At 39.7% G+C, this 16331-nt stretch overlaps 1 protein-coding gene across 3 annotated transcripts in view; it reads left to right on the top strand.

Annotated features, from left to right (window-relative positions):
• The window catches only part of DOCK8 (dedicator of cytokinesis 8), a 96694-nt gene that overhangs the window by 70583 nt on the left and 9780 nt on the right, over positions 1-16331 (top strand). For all 3 annotated transcript variants that reach the window (XM_075137783.1, XM_075137784.1, XM_075137786.1), the window contains 10 exons: positions 609-754; positions 1474-1656; positions 2334-2469; positions 3049-3136; positions 5758-5854; positions 7142-7276; positions 9130-9282; positions 10369-10527; positions 11317-11417; positions 11871-12063. In XM_075137783.1, the coding sequence (XP_074993884.1) occupies positions 609-754; positions 1474-1656; positions 2334-2469; positions 3049-3136; positions 5758-5854; positions 7142-7276; positions 9130-9282; positions 10369-10527; positions 11317-11417; positions 11871-12063 (1391 nt within the window). The remainder of the gene's footprint in view (positions 1-608; positions 755-1473; positions 1657-2333; positions 2470-3048; positions 3137-5757; positions 5855-7141; positions 7277-9129; positions 9283-10368; positions 10528-11316; positions 11418-11870; positions 12064-16331) is intronic.

The raw sequence follows: 16331 nt of genomic DNA, 5'->3' as shown, positions 1-16331 counted from the left end.
TTGCAAAACACAAAATAGACACTCAGAATCAGAGGAGATTTTTTACAAAACTTAGGTATAAATAACTTCATTTGCTGAAAGTGATGTCAAGAACTAGCAGGAAATAGAAGCAGCTAGATACCTGAAATTAAACTTGTTCTTCAGCCAGCAGGCAATACTGGCTCAGTCAGCTGTTAGCAGACTTACATACTTTGTTGAGTATCACCAAACCCATCTATGGCTTTTGTATTGATCCTCTTGCCTGAAAGGGACTGGAACTGGATGGTTCCAAGTCTTATGAAGCGCTGGCTTAGCTTTCAACTTCAGAGACAACCTCACATTTGCTACTGCCTTTGCTTTTAATTTAACTTCTCTGAACACCTGGAGCTTATTGGACACATCTCCTTTCCCTGTGTTTATTTGAACAATTTGATAGCCTTTGCAGATGGCTGCAATCTGCCTTGCTAATGCTGCGCCTCTTTCAGTGCTTGGTACCTCAGCCAGACCAACAGTCTCAGGGATGGAGGTGCCAATTGTTCTGTTAGGTTACAGCCCAATGGAAGACTGTGACATGTGAGCGGCAACAACCGGATTGCTCCTGAAGTTCCAATGGGATATCTCAAATCTAGTTTCAGATGCCCGCAGCGGAAAGGGACGCACAGGAAACCCAGAAGAAGAACAAGAGTCTGCAAGTGCAATCAATCAAAATGTGGCCCTTACCATTGCAGGGAATCAATTCAACCTCAGGAGCTCTGGAATGTCTCTGGTGTCCCTGGTATGTCCAGTGCTCCGCCAGTCTCCTTTCTTGTATCTGTTTTCCTCTTTCTTTGTTTTCTCCTTTTATCTTTTCTTGGGACTAATAACTACAATGACGAGAAACTGCATCCTTGTTTCCTCTAGCCCCAAAGCCTCATATTCCTCCTGTCATCTCCTCCTCTTCTCTTCTAGTCATTTAATTATTCCTTTAAGTAGTTCCACTTTTTCTCCCATATGCTTATTTCCATTTCCACATCCAACCTAGACTCATTTCCAGATCAGCAAATGCTACTATGACTCCCACACTGCCTCCCAGTTCCAGTCTCACCTGAATCCATGGATCTAGGACTCAAGATCCTTCTTTTTCTCTCTTTCTCTTTCTTCATGGTTGTTTTTATCTTCTATACAATTTGGCTGACACAACTATATGGAAAGAGGGGACCACACAGTTGTAGAATCTTTGTTTACATTATTCTAAGGAAATTAAAATACAAGCATCTAGCAAACAATGCTCTTGTGCTTCTTTCTGTCTTTCACATGCATACAACTGGTCCTGTCACTAATTACACACACATACACTCAAAAAATACAATCAGGATAACACGGAAGAGGTCAAACTTCCTGAAGTCCAATAGTGAGATTTGATTTCACTGAAATTTAAATAAGATTACTTCACCTGAATGATCTCCCTCTTCTTTTTCTTTTTTTTCAACTGACATTTACTTTATTTGCTCCTAGCCCTACAGACAGAGTGCCACATTAGGTCCTGATACTACTCGCAACCTTTTGATCTGTTTCCTCTGGATCATGAAGAATGCTGATCAGAATCTAATACAGAAATGGGTTGCAGACCTTCCATCCATGCAGTTGAACAGGATTTTAGACCTCCTCTTCATTTGTGTCTCCTGCTTTGAGTACAAGGTAAGTGAAACATGGCCTGATTTTGTCGTCCTGTTTTGGTTTCATTTTTTTTTCCTCACCTTCCGGCTGTGCGGGAGAAATTTGTTATTGACAATTGTAAAATTAGCTCTTGTCTAATACATGCTACAAATTGACAAAATGATTCAGACAAAATAACTGACACTAATCTTCAAGCAAAATGCAGCCAAAACTTTTGAGGAAATCCTATGAAGTTGGCTTAAATTGTTTTATTATTTTCCTTTTCCTGGGGATAGGAGGGCTATTTTTGGTGGGCAATATATCAACAGCTCCTGTAAGTACTGGAGCTGTTCTCCTTATACTCTACCCATTTCAAAGCAAGGTTGTGGTAGATGACCCTTTAGTTAAGAGCTGGGACTGGACATCAGGACGCCCCTCTCTGACAGGGTCTGTCTGAAATAGATCAAATAACCTTCTCTCTGAACTTTAATTTATCTCGCTGTAGCACTGAGCTACATATTTGTGTTTATTAGTGGTACATATACCACCTCTTTCCTCATCTGCAACATTTAATTAGCCTTTATGTGTTGGTCAATCATATTCATTGCTTTCTGCCCCCTCCACAGGTCTCTCCTGTTGTGTCTGGTTCTGGAGATGTAATTTGGACTCATGTCCAAAGATGGAGGCATTGGTGTTGATTGCTTTGACTTTACTTTCAGGGCAAACAAAGCTCAGATAAAGTTAGCACCCAAGCACTGCAGAAGTCACGAGACGTTAAGGCCCGGTTAGAAGAGGCTTTACTGCGCGGTGAAGGAGCCAGAGGAGAAATGATGAAGCGCTGCAGAATACCAGCTGGTACTTCATACCCCTCTCCCTGCCATGTCTTTTGAGAGGATCTCAAGAGGTGGTAGATGTAAATGAGTTTGTTGGGTTTTATGCATGCTCCCTATTTTCATCCTTGTGTTTTTCACCCACAGTCCTTTCCCTTTCTTGGGATAAAAATATCATTAGCTTTCAACTATTCAAGGTGTAGCTAGGACTGAGCTCTTCTCAGGTGAAGAATATAAGGCCAGCTAAGAAGTTTTAAGACATTCTGAGAAATTGTTAGTGTCTAACCAAAAGCCAAGAAATGGTGTCAAAATTATCAGAAATAAGAACAAATTGTTCACAGCAAAAAAAAGTTGTTTCATTTAATAAATGGAATAATTTGTGGTTTGGTCTTTGAAGACAACTGTAAGCAAGCTAATGTTCTAAAAATCCTAGATGAAAAATATGATGAGGTCCTGTCCTTTTACTAGAGCCCTGAGGCTGTGAAGTTGAATGGTTTTAGTTCTGACAGACTGCTACAGACATGTATCTCCTTCTGTTGGTGAGCTATCAGACTTCAGGTGTCCCCTTTTGCTTTAATCTCACTGATACATGTTGCACTTTCAGGGAATGACAGATCAGCAGGGCTAAATGAAAACCTGCGCTGGAGAAAGGAGCAGACTCACTGGCGGCAGGCAAATGAGAGACAAGATAAGTAAGTCACTTAATAAATATATATTGCTTTTATTAGAACCAAGCTGTTTGGTTTTTTTAGGTTTTGTTCTTTCTCCTAGGATGTTTTATTACAAAATCAGCAGTTTCAATCCTTTCCCTCTTCTCTCAAAAAGAAAGAAATAGAAAATGTTTTTGTAGCAGAAGTATCCAACTGTTGCTATGACACAACAAAAAAATCACAAATACTTGAATGAGGAGTTTAAATAGTTATCTACACATTTTTTCCTTCTGATTAGCAGTGTGGTAAACACTAGTTATTGGTACAAGTTGTATCAAATACTCCACAGAGGCTTGCTGTCACATTTATTTTGGTGTTGCTACAGCTCCTCACTGTATACAGTACTGCGGTATAAGTTTTGCCACATTAAAACTGTTGAGCTGGGTTTGATGTGCTATGTTAAAATTGTGAAGAGTTATTAGCAGGAGTAGAGGAAGATGATTCTGTAACGATATTTTTCTTGTTGCAGGTTTTAAGTTATGATGTCTCAGTAAGTTTCATCAGCACTATATGGTAATAGGCAAATCAGTGTCCAGGTTTATGGAAAACTGTATTTTTGGGAACGATTTGTGTTACTAACAGTATTTTCATACGGTATGTGCTAAGTTTCTGTAAGCATGGAACTTTGCCCTAAAGGAGATGTGTCATTTGTCCACAGATACTTGCTTGAATTTTTACTATCTAAATGGGCCACTGTGTGTCAGATAGGGACTGTGGCCTCTCACAAGTCCAGCTGCTGTGAGTTCCCATGATACCTTTCAACATACGTGAATTTGAACTGAGAACACTGGCTTGTGCTATGCAGCAACTACGTTGTTGTAGCCTAGCACTCATCCATGAGTATCACATACATTTTTGAACACAAGATTGTTAATTTGGAATTCATCAAAACTTTAAAGAAAATCCTTCCACCTTCTGTGCTAGATGGGAAGAGGTACAGATCCTGTGTGGATATTCTTATTTTGCCCTGAAAGTAGCTTGCTTTTTCCTAGCCAGTTTCATTGAAATCAGAATAAAACAGTCCTCAAGCAGCAGCTCTACAATATTTCTTTACAATAGTCCAGTTAAACCACTTAAAATAAAACTTCTGGTTACATAAGTAAAATTCTGCATGCTGTCCAGACGTTTCTGTTTTTCACAGGGTTCATCACTGTGGTATGCAAGATCTTTCCTCTCATCCTTTGTGGATCCCTTCAGTGTATATACCCCATAAGTAAGGTGTTTGCAGGTAGTACGTGGCACAGCAGGTTTGCACAGGTTGCCACTCAGCCTCACTCAGCCTGCTTCTGCTTGAGTCCAGCATGCTTTGAGATTGTAGTTGCACTTATAAGCTAAGTGGTGTGTGTCAGAGAGGATCCAGGCAGCATGGTTAATGGCAGAGTGGTTGCTGGAAATGGTTCAAACAGCTACGCTGTTTGCTTAATTTGTTCAGTCCTTACTCATATTTAGCGAACCCTGGCTTGATTATAGCACCAGCCTCTTGGCAGGCCCTTCTGTTCTTCATTGCTTCGAGTCATTGTAATTAATAACCATTCAACTGCCCTGACTTCCTTTCCTAGCCCTCCTCAGAATTATCTGGTTGTGCCCAAAAAGATGGCTCTTTACTTTTCTGGTTTTCTTTCTGGGTAACACTCCACTGGGAAGAAAAGTGAACGTAGCAGAAAAGCCACAGATTTTGAAGTCACTCAGAAGTGTGATTGTAAGGGTGTTGCTCCAGCCACAGAAATGCACCGTAGGAACTTTGGCCCAAGTCAGAGCAGCTCTAATCTCAAGCTCTAGAGAGCAGCTTCTGGACATGCAATAGACCTTTTCTAAGCAGTTTAGGAAAACCAATAAAGCCTTCTCTTTGTGTTTCTGGCATAGAAGGGATCTCTGAAAATATGCTTTTGTTAGGAGCTGCTCCTATGCTCAGGGCATTCAGCTGCAGAGGAGCTGTGTTCCAGACTACGTCCTTAAGTCTCAAATAAGGGGGTATCATGCCTTGCCTTACCACCACCTTCTGTCTTTTATAAATATTTCAGTCCTCTCTTAAATGACCTGGGGCACTGCTGTATTGACCCCGCAGCTGTTGGACCTGCTGTCTTATGTTGTCAACAGTCCCAAGAATCACCATTTTAAATTGCCTACATTAAACACGGCTGCTATGGCATTGAAGGAATTTCCCCTTTGGCCAAGCCTAGTATTTGTACTTTTTTTCTGGAACTGTTAGATCAGTTGCCTTTTATTCCATTTTGGGTTTTGGTGTCCTGCTACAGGCAATGCATTCAGAAATTACTGCATAGCTTATTGAACAATTGAACATGATATTGAGGGCAGAGTAGCCATTACATAGATTGCTATTAAGGAAGCAGAAGCATCTATTTGAACTATCCAGAGGCCTAGTTTTCAGGTGTCCCCTCTGGGACTTCTGCTCTACGATATCAGCTCTCCTCATTTAACTTCATAGTTCTTAAGAAACACATCTGAAAAATGCTATTTTCATTGTTTGCTCTTAAGGGATTGTTCAGAATGGTAATCCTTTGTATTTTGGCTTTATTTAAACAGCAGGCCATCTAACTCTGGGGGTACTCTCTGCATGCTTTAATTAGAACTCCTTTTTGCAGGACAAAAGCTGAGCTAGATCAAGAAGCTCTGATTAGTGGAAACCTGGCAACTGAAGCTAACCTGATCATTCTTGATATGCAAGAGAACATCATCCAGGTGGGAAATGGCAGAGCTGGCTTGGTACCAATCCCTGCTTCCTCGGAAGCCAGTGGAAGCAAGATTCATCTCTCCTTTCGTTTCTTAGACAGTGCAAAATGCTTTAATTAAAGATCTTCTGTAAACTTGTGTAATCTTGAAGGGAAAAAGATGAAGAAGAATGAATCCAAAGATGAAATTGCTGTCTCCCTTACGCTGTTGCCACAAGCCCCTTCTACTGTAGGGCCTTGCACTACTGTGAATGAAATGGAAATGTACCACTTTCTTTTCACTAGATGTTGTTGAAAGTCATTTCCACTGTCTTACTATGATCTGGGAGTTTGAAGAGGATGAGGGAAGAAAAATCTTCATTTATGCTAGGAATGTATCTGAAGATATTAGTAGTTTGGAACTGGACTGCTGCGTGGCCTTTGGTCATACTTGCATGTATGACCCTGTGAAACAAAAAGATTTAACCTTGACTCCCACAGAGTGCTCAGTGCAGGAAGGTATCTTCCACCTGCATGGAGTCCTTCTGAAAAGAGATATGCCCTCCTAGAGCAATGTAATGTGCAGAACTTACCTAACTTCTCGGAGTCAGATGCAGTAAAATTTTCACAGGTCCTTTGACAGCAGTGGAACCATGATAGTTGAGTCTGCTTAAACACGGTCTCCTGGTTTAGGAGAGACACTTCAAATTCATGGGTAAGGGAATACTACTTTTGGAGCAACATGCATATTCATAGATAGAGAGGAGAAAACTTCGTTCTTGAAAACCTGTCAGTAGAAAATCATTTAGCTACTAGACGCTTGTACTACTGGGCATGATTTTTCCATGACACCACTCATAGCACCTAGTCTCCCCACTATTTGGGTTGTGGGTTTGATCAGGGCATACCAGTATGCCTATTTAGCATATATGCCCAGGAAATCGGAGCATGAGGAGGCAAGGGGAAGGACGGTGCTTGCCTACCACAGGATCACTTCCTGATGCAAGGTACATGAAAGATTGGACAGAAGGTGGACAGAGCTTCAAGAGTCACTGCAGAAGCTGGCTGAGCTTAAAAATGTATTGGAGGGTCTGCAGATATTGAGAAATATTTGGGACATTTTCCTCTCTGTCTTCCTGATCACTACAAAAGTGTTTTGAAATTCCTCTGAAACAGATATTAACAAATGAAAAAACTTCAATCTCTAAAGTCCTGGATGTGTCTCATGAACAGGAGAGCAGAACTTCAATTCGCTATGTGCCAGGTTATTGCTGAATTACCTCATGCAGTTATTGATGTTTTTCTCCTCCATGTGTAGGCAAGCTTTGCGGCAGAGTGCAGAGACAATCTTTTGGGAGGAGTTTTGAAGGTCCTGGTAAATTCTCTTGGCTGTGATCAGAGCACCACTTACCTGACTCATTGCTTTGCTACACTCAGAGCGCTCATTGCTAAGGTATGCTCTTGACATATTTCTGTTTTCATGCTTCCAATCAAGTTACTAGAGCAGCATTTCTGGAGCAGAGATGTGTGCATTCACTTACCACTTTTCCTTTGGCATTCGCTAAATATGTTTTGCATATGTAAATACAAATGCCTATCTACAGGGATCTTAAGGGACTTCTACAGCTGTTGTGAGGTTATTTCATTGACCACACAAGATGGAATAACTGAATCTCAATAATCTTGTGGTTTTAGCAGTCTACTCTTAAAGATAGAAGATTTACTAATAAAAAGGTAAAAAATTCCACCCATTATGTTTCAAATATATTCTGATTTTAATTAGGAATCTGAATGCCAGGGATTGCACAAAGATTCCATAAAGTCAAATTTAAATTATTATATCATCAGGACTAGTTTCCAACCAGTTGGGCAGCAGAGAAATCAAAGGTAACTCATTAGAGATCAGGGGGATCATTCTAGGTTCCTACTTCTAAGACAGGTTCCAAAATTATAAATAGATTCTAAGATGTTGACAGATTTCATCTTTGTTCCACCTGAAAACTAAGCCAAATCCTAGTTCTCTTTCATTTCTGTATCACCAATAAAAAAAAAATTCAAAATGTATATGAGGACAGAATTTGACCCAACATTTTTATAATATGGGTCATAATGGGTTGAGTACTTCATGAGGACTCTCTAAAACCTGTTTAAGATTTATTCTCCTACAAAGAAAAGCAGTTCCACAAAGGAAAAATCCATGAAATGTTTTTTTCCCCTAAAGTATTCTAAAATGCAAATAACAAACAGGATACTCCTGTCCAATTAATGCCTGTCTGCTGTTAAATGCAGATTGGCTGACAAAGCCTAATTACAGGGTAGATATCTGAGTAGTTATGAAACTCATAATTATGTTTTCATTGTACTTTATCTTTGAAAGCTAAGTTCCAATTACAATAATGAATTTTGTGAAGCAATCATTATTCTCATTGAAATAGATCTTCTAGTTAAGCTGACTCAGTTCTGTATTTTATGAAGCAATCATTCCAATTATTTCTATTACACTGTAAGTATATAGATGTTATTTTACAAATAAAAATGATAGAACTCTGTGCCAGCAGGCTTGTAATATAAATTAGACATAAAACCGTGAGATAATGGAGTGAAGAAAGGTTGAGAACTGGGAAATGGGCCTGCAAATGAGAAATAATATCCTGTGTTCTGCTCACACACCTTTATCAGTCCTATGTATGTACATACAGTACTGGTGCATCTGTGCTGTCTTGGTGAGAGTTTGTTAGGACAGACATCCTGCCCCCTGGGTTTATTGTCTGCTAGGTGCATTGTGGAGACACTGTAATGGAGGGTCTGGCATGAAAGCTGGGCAATGGAAGTTTTGTGGCGCACCGTAGGAGGAAGAACATGTTTGAGGGCTGGGGAAGGGTAGGGCATTGATGCAAAAAGCCAGTAATCGTTCCTTATGTTTAAGGAAGTATTTGCATGTTTCATCAACAATTATATATTCTGAAAATAGCAACTCTCCATGCTTCTAAGAATTTTGCAATATTTGATGTTTTCGAAAGCTCCTGGAGCCACGGGACTTGAGAAATTTTTTTATTCTCTCTCTTTCTGCCACTCTTTTTCTAAACACAAAGACTATTTTCAAACCCTTCTTCTCTATAGAAAAGCTTGAAGATGCAACCTATAGCGTCACAGGAATCAGAAGTCCAAATTTAAAAAAAAGTATAAAATGCAGTTTTTGCAAACTTTAGTCTTCGTCTGAATCCTGTGATTTTTGTGCACTAAGCTAATGATGTTTTAATGGCCAGAAATGAGATTAATGAATGTTTTCTTCTCTCTCTCCCTTAGTTTGGAGATTTCCTGTTTGAAGAGGAGGTGGAACAGTGTGCTGATCTGTGTCAAAGAGTTCTCCATCACTGCAGCAGCAGCATAGATATTACACGGGCTCAAGCCTGTGCCACTCTTTATCTCCTCATGAGATACAGCTTCAGCTCTACCAGTGTAAGATTTTGAGAACAGCAGTATGTTTTGTGCCACCTTTTTTTGTGATCAGTTGAAACTGAAACTGAAGTTGTGGTACTAAATGGAATGCATCTGCAGATAAATAGTCATATGTTATGCTATTTTGCACATTTGAGCCAGAAGAAGTGCTAGTAGGGGGAAAGTGGTTTTAATTATTGTTCATTATTGTTTAGGAAAATGTGACTTTTTCTGCAACATTTGTAAATGCATCTTCAAATGGAACAGCATTAGGCCTCTTACAGCAAGGACTATTCAATGCATAAGCAATACTCTTCATTTTGTTACGTGTTTTTTTTTCCAGTCCTGTGTCAGAACTACTTAAACTTGGACTAGTTCTATTCTAATGCAGTTACAACCTCAGTAAAACTACTGTTTGTTTGTATTAATGGGAATTCTTCACTGGCCTCTTGGTCTCAGGACTAGGCTCTGATTCTTACCACATATATGGAGCAAAATACATATGTTATGCGTGTAGATTCACAATGTCCTAGCACGAAAGGACATGCATTAGCATTTTGGATAGCATCTGATCTGGCACAGCATTTTCTTCCCAAGTTGTTACTTTAAAAGCTTTGAATATGTAAAAAGTGTTGGCTTTGCAAAAGGAAAATGTGCCTCTGAGACACCATGATCAGCAAGGCGTAGTGTATCACCACGTGAAGCCCTCAGAGGCCTTTTGCTTCCCCAGACTTGTTTCCAGAATGTTTTCCCAGTCCTGCTTCCTCTTCTCCTCTGTGGGTGGCCTGATCTACACACCCACTGGCCTGTGCAGAAGGGGAAAGAGGTGCTTCTGGCTTCCCCTTTTCTCAAGCAAGCATATGTATTCCAAGGTACATTCTTGCCCCAAAGTACAGACATGTCAGAATTAGGAACTTTGGCTTAACCAGGTAAAACAGGACTGGCTTTGATGCACCAGAGGCCACTCATGTGAGCAGTGAGTTTAACGCACTCAGTGTGGGCAGGAGAAAGTGGGTTTGGTTTATACCATAGACAGAGATATGTGAACTGATATGCATGGTGCAGTGCAGCCATCATTCTCTCATGTTTTTGGTTTTTTTCTGAAAGAATTTTGCAAGAGTGAAGATGCAGGTGACCATGTCGCTAGCCTCTCTGGTTGGCAAATCACCCGAGTTTAATGAGGAATTCCTTCGACGATCTTTACGAACCATCCTAGCCTATGCAGAGGAAGATGCGGATATGCAGGCAACTCCATTTCCCATTCAGGTCAAATCTTTCATGACATCTGTGGCTTTTATCAGGAGCTTTCCCATAGGAATGTGCTTGGAGCAAGTCCTAGATCTTGGTCTTTCAAAGCAATGAAAATAAGGATGCAGGGATTATTGCATGAGTTTATTTCTAACACAACAATAAGTGGGGAAGAAGTGGAGGACATAATTCCATAGAATAAATTCTTAAGAAGTTCCACTGAAATCACATTACAGGAGAATCATCTCTTAGCTTTGTGTACAACTTTCTTCCTCCCAGCAGGAACTGTACCCTGTAAGAGTTGCCCAAGATGGAATTTGATTCATTATGTTTTCAGACAAGTAGCATCATGGAAAATTCTCTCCTTTTTTCAGTCCATGAGGCAGCAGCAGCAATAACAAAAAACATTTCAGACAACTGTCAGATGCTTTGCTAAAATTCTTACAATAACTCAGCTTGTGCTGAAGACTTACAAAAACATCTGCTTTATTATCAGATCACAGATCAACTAAAGCTGAACATTAGCACATAGGTTTGATTTTTTTTTCATTCAGAAATAAACAGATCAAAGGATTCCAGCTCATTTTAATTAATTAAAATGGGTGTATAAGATTTGCTATGTCAGCAGTCTTTGCTGCATTGAATAGAGTTGGAAAAGCATATCTTGTAGCAATTCAGCATCCTGACATTTCCTTGGGTAAGAGGGACTAAAAGAGAGTAACATCGTCTGGTGCAAATGCTGTTATTTTTCTAGAAGGGAAAAAATAAACACCTAAGAAGTGCATGTTGATCTTTGTATTACTGCAGGTAGAGGAGCTGCTGTGTAATCTGAACAGCATCCTGTCAGATACAGTGAAAATGAGGGAATATCAGGAAGATCCAGAGATGCTCATGGATCTCATGTACAGGTGAATCCGTTTAGAATTGCTACTGTGGAAATTCTGCAGTGAGGTGAGCACCAGAACTGTGCGCTTTAGGGACAAGCTGTGGACAAATCCTCTACCTGTTCTGTTTGTGTACATTCCCGCTTTAGCACAGCTGATCTGTCACAGAGGGCCCAAGGTGAGGGACTGAGCATGTTGCAGTGGAGCCACTGGGAGGTGGACATAGACTTGGGCAACGATGGGAGTCAGGGACTAATGAACACTGAAGAGTCTTGGGTTCAGCAGTTTTACTCTCCTCCTAGCCCCTGTTTGTCCTGCTTACCTCTGCCTAACCATTTCTTTTGCCCTGTGCTTAGTGAATTATACAAAATAAAGACAGAGATGTCTCCTTCCATTCAGCCCAGGTGAAGAATTATAAAGGTTCTTTCTGTTATTTGAGAAGAAGTTATCATTCACACCTCCCTTCTGCCCTGTTAGAATTGCCAAAGGATACCAGACATCGCCCGACTTGAGGCTGACTTGGCTGCAGAACATGTCAGAGAAGCACACCAAGAGGAAGTGCTACACAGAAGCAGCCATGTGTCTGGTCCATGCTGCAGCGCTGGTGGCAGAGTACCTCAGCATGCTTGAAGATCGAAACTATCTCCCAGTGGGCAGTGTCAGCTTTCAGGTAAGAAAAGGCTTCCAAGCTCTGACAGCATAAGGCTGGGATGGCCTGTTCTGGTGTGTGTATTCCTTCTTGTGTTAAGCAGAGTAGAAGAGCACGTAAGGGGAGGAAAAGTTACAATGGCAGAGTATCCATCACCACTCTCACCACTCTTGGTAGGTCGTTCCAATGATTTATGCTTACTGATGAAAACTGGTACTTTAGTATCTGGCTGTCTCTAGCTTCTATTTCCAGCAGTTGGATACTGTAATCTCTTGTTTGCTAAGTAGAACCCCTCTATTATCCCATGCCTTTTCCTAGGGCTGCCACTTATCAACTGTGACAGATGCATCTTTCAAACTTCTTTCTCATAATCTAGGTAATTGGAGCTACTCAGTTCTTTTAGGCATGTTCTCCAATCCTTTGACTGTCCTCCAGTTGCTAACCAACACCCTTTTGATTGATGAATGACACGATCACCATAGTCTATATACAGTCACAACAAAGTCAAGTAAAAATGTCCCATAAGTTCTTTAAGCCTAGGAAGTCTCTCTCACTTTCTCTCTCCAAAGACTCCACAGGTTCTTTTGGTGTTGTTGATCTCTTTACTCAGTAATACATTGATCTTTTCCGGAGAGTTTTCTTGGGTTTTGTTTTTCACCCTTCTTTTCTACATCACATAGATGAAAGCATAACTCTCTGTTGTTAGAATTAGACATTTTGAAATGCAGATATTTGTATGTAGTCTATCAGATTATGCAGTTTTGGTTACCCTTACCTGAACTGATGTCATGTACAAATTCAGTGATTTTACTGCTTTTTTTCACATGTTATTAAAAATAGAAATGGCTGAACCCTTAAAATATTCCCATGTGTTGAATATTCCTCCGTTACCATTATTCTCTAAGACCAATGAAGACCATTGTTCATTTACAGAGTGTTGCTGCAACAATTATGAATCATTACAACTAATTAGTGGAAATGTTTTGCAGAATCAACTCAGATGTTGTATAGACATCTATTGTTTGGGCATTATTGCCTTTCTGAGATTATAATCTCTTTAAAAGTATCAGGTTTCTATAGTCTGGTGTTGATTCAGATTAGTTACACCACCTTTAATTTCTTTTTTAGTAAAATTTTGTATCACTATTTCCACCACTTTGTCCTGGATGCAGACTGATAAACCTACCACTATCTGCTCATCTTGTTTTAAAAAAATGTGGTCCCCAAAGCATATTTCCTCTTCTGGAACTTCCCCAGTTTTCTAAAACATATGGCAACTCAGTGTTCACTGCCTGAATACCCTTTGGCTTAGCTTTTTTAAAATGTTGAGGAGCACATTTTATGGTCCAGGTCATTTTGAAGTGGCTAACACTAGTAGTAGGTACTTTCATCATCCCTTGATATAACCATACTCTCGGGGGGGGGGGGGATTCCCTTCAGAATAGTAAATATGTTTGAACCACTTGGCATTTTGCATTGAGTTCAGTATGTTGGGCATTAGTATTTGCAATTCCACCTTAGCAATCAGGTGATGGACTAGTGTTATTCTTTAATTCCTTTACTCTTAAGATAGCTGTATATGCTCTTTTTACTGGCTAAACTTCTGGTCATGGATTTATACTTCTGCCATTTTGCATCCCTTATCAGTTTTGTATACTTCCTAACTTCTAACTTCCATTCATTACTTCTATTTTCTTTTTTTCTCTGTACTTGTTACATACTATTATCATTTAGATACAGGTGAAATCTGCATTCCCTTCCCAATATCACCCTGCTCCCAGGCTGTCTTGAATGCTTGTAATCTCATACACTTCACCCTAATGCAATTCCTTCTTCCATTGCTCCCAGATTATGCAGATTTCCATGAACACGGGTATGTTTCCAGTTATTTTAGAGAACTGAAGTCTATTCTACAAGGCACTAGGCAAGCAAAAACTTAGAAGTTTAAAAGCAACAAATCAATCTTTCAACAAAATGCTTGTGTAAATACATGTTTGCCAAAGGAACAGTTGCTCCATAGGAGAGAGGTAATGAAATGTCTTAATGACCAGAAACCCACTTGCACAACTCTTTATCTGACAGCATAATTTTGTATGTCAGTTTGCTCAATAACAATAATTAACTGTAATAACACTTCACATTTTTACAAAGCCTTTCAAGAGAAGAGCTCTTATTCTTTACAAACAGGTTTGTGTTTTTTAGCACCTGTGAAGATCATGTTCAGATGACCTTGTTAAAAGAGAGAAACACTACTCAGACTGTCTTGGCTTTACCTGGAATTCCAGATCTCTCTCACTGACTCTCTGTGTCCATTTCTTCATTTCAGATATGAAATTAACTAATATTGGTGATATACATTTAGTTGTGTAACTGAGGGTGATAATAATGTGTATAAAAAAAGAATATTCTGGATGAGCAGAAGTGTTCTCTCCTTTTTACAGATGCATAAATGAAGCAGCAAAGGATTAAATCAGTTGACCTAGGTCCTCTGCAGTGACTCTGTTAGCGTCCAGAAAACTGATTGTCAGTAGAGTAACACTTTTCCTTATACTGTGCCAGGCAAAACTGTGTATGCTTCCCTCTGTGCTATCAAAACTATCCCTCAAAATCAGAACGGGATCAATTTCAGTGAAATTCCCTTTGAGTTTAATTCGAATTTACACTAAATCCCCTTTGCAAGTGATAAGGCAGACTTAGAGAGAGCATGAATTGCATATGGACTGACTTTAAAGCCATTTTATATTACCACAGACAAGGACTTAAGTGCATGTGTCTATCTGTTGAGGCACAGGGCTAATTAGCCTGGGCTCAGCAGTAGCCTAATTTGACTGTGCTGTTTTGCACATCTAGGTTGCAGGCTACCCTAGCCATATCTAACATGGTGATAAGGGCTGGAGATCACAATAAAGCCCCTTGAGTTTACACAAATGTTTCTTTTCCTTAAAGAAAACTAGGCTTGTGAGGTCCAAAGTAATTGCCGATGATATACATGGTAACTTGTGTATTGCCTTTATTAGATAAGGGACATATAAAATTCTTCAGTATGAAAAGTAGATTAAGGCAGAAGGTGGGTGAGGCATGTCCACTTTGCAAAAGATCATGCAAGCACCAGATATACTCTCCTACTAGAGTGCATGGACTCTAAAACATGGAAATATATGCCTGACATTAGTTATTACAAGTTTAAAGGCGAAGAAGAGATAATTGGTGTCTGTGACTTTCTTGGTTATTTTCTTAAATAAATCATTCCTCTGGACTCTTTTCCCTTTGCTACAAAAAAACACAAAAACCACCAAACGCCACATGCCATTCTGTGAAAACAGTCCTTAATGGCTACTGTTACAGAAAGGGAAAACCAGAAGCTGAGCTGCAGCATGGTTTGTATGAGTTGCCCTACGTATGTGCCAGGGAGGCTAACCCTGGTTGAAGTCATTATCTTCAAAGAGACTGGTAGGTAAAAAATGGCATGAGTATGCTAAAATGTGCTGCAGTTTTCCCTCTGGCTGAAATTCAGACATATTCTTAATTCCTGCAAATCCGGTACTGAGCTTTGTGCTCACCCTTCCAGTGGAGCTGACATGGTGTTCAGACTAGGCACTGCGATGGCAGCATGGTTGGGGCAAATTTTACCCATGAAGAAATAAATACATCCACAAAACCCAAGGGGGAAAGTCCCATGTTGCTAGTGATGCGTGGTGCCAATATTTTATCTGAAATCTGATCAATAGTAACAGCCCTCAGTGTCTCTGCCATTTTATAAAGATGTCTTTAAGGACTCAGCTAGCTAGCCAGCTGGCATTTATCCTGCACTCAGACAGATTGTCATTGCCAGTTTCTGCTGAAGTGAAACACTGTGACACTAATTTAACTCCTTTTAATTAGTAGCAAATCGAAGCTTAGCATTTCTACTGCTGTTGAAAGTTACATATGCTAGTTCCATACTGTATGTATACATACTTTAATGTCCATTTACATATATTTCTATGTATTATAAAATTTTTAATGTTGACTCTACCAAGTGTCATTTATTCAAAGGGATCCTGGAGAACTGTAGACATGTTATTTCATGGTCTAGAATCTCAAAGAGTGACTGACACGATGTACTTTATCTGGTTTTATTTAAACACACAGTAAGATCAGTAACTTTAACAAGAAACCGCATAAATTCTGCAGGATCAAGGTGTAATACGGCAGATGCTGAAACAAGAAGCAGCATTCAATTATTGTAGTTTTTAGAGCACTATTGTCTATATCCTACTTCTCCTCTGCTTGCAAAAGTCAAATCAACA

This window comes from Calonectris borealis, chromosome Z (genome assembly GCF_964195595.1).
Source record: "Calonectris borealis chromosome Z, bCalBor7.hap1.2, whole genome shotgun sequence".
NCBI classification, from domain to species: Eukaryota; Metazoa; Chordata; class Aves; order Procellariiformes; family Procellariidae; genus Calonectris; species Calonectris borealis.
Note: the sequence above shows the minus strand (reverse complement) of the source record. Positions and strands in the feature narration are given on the sequence as shown.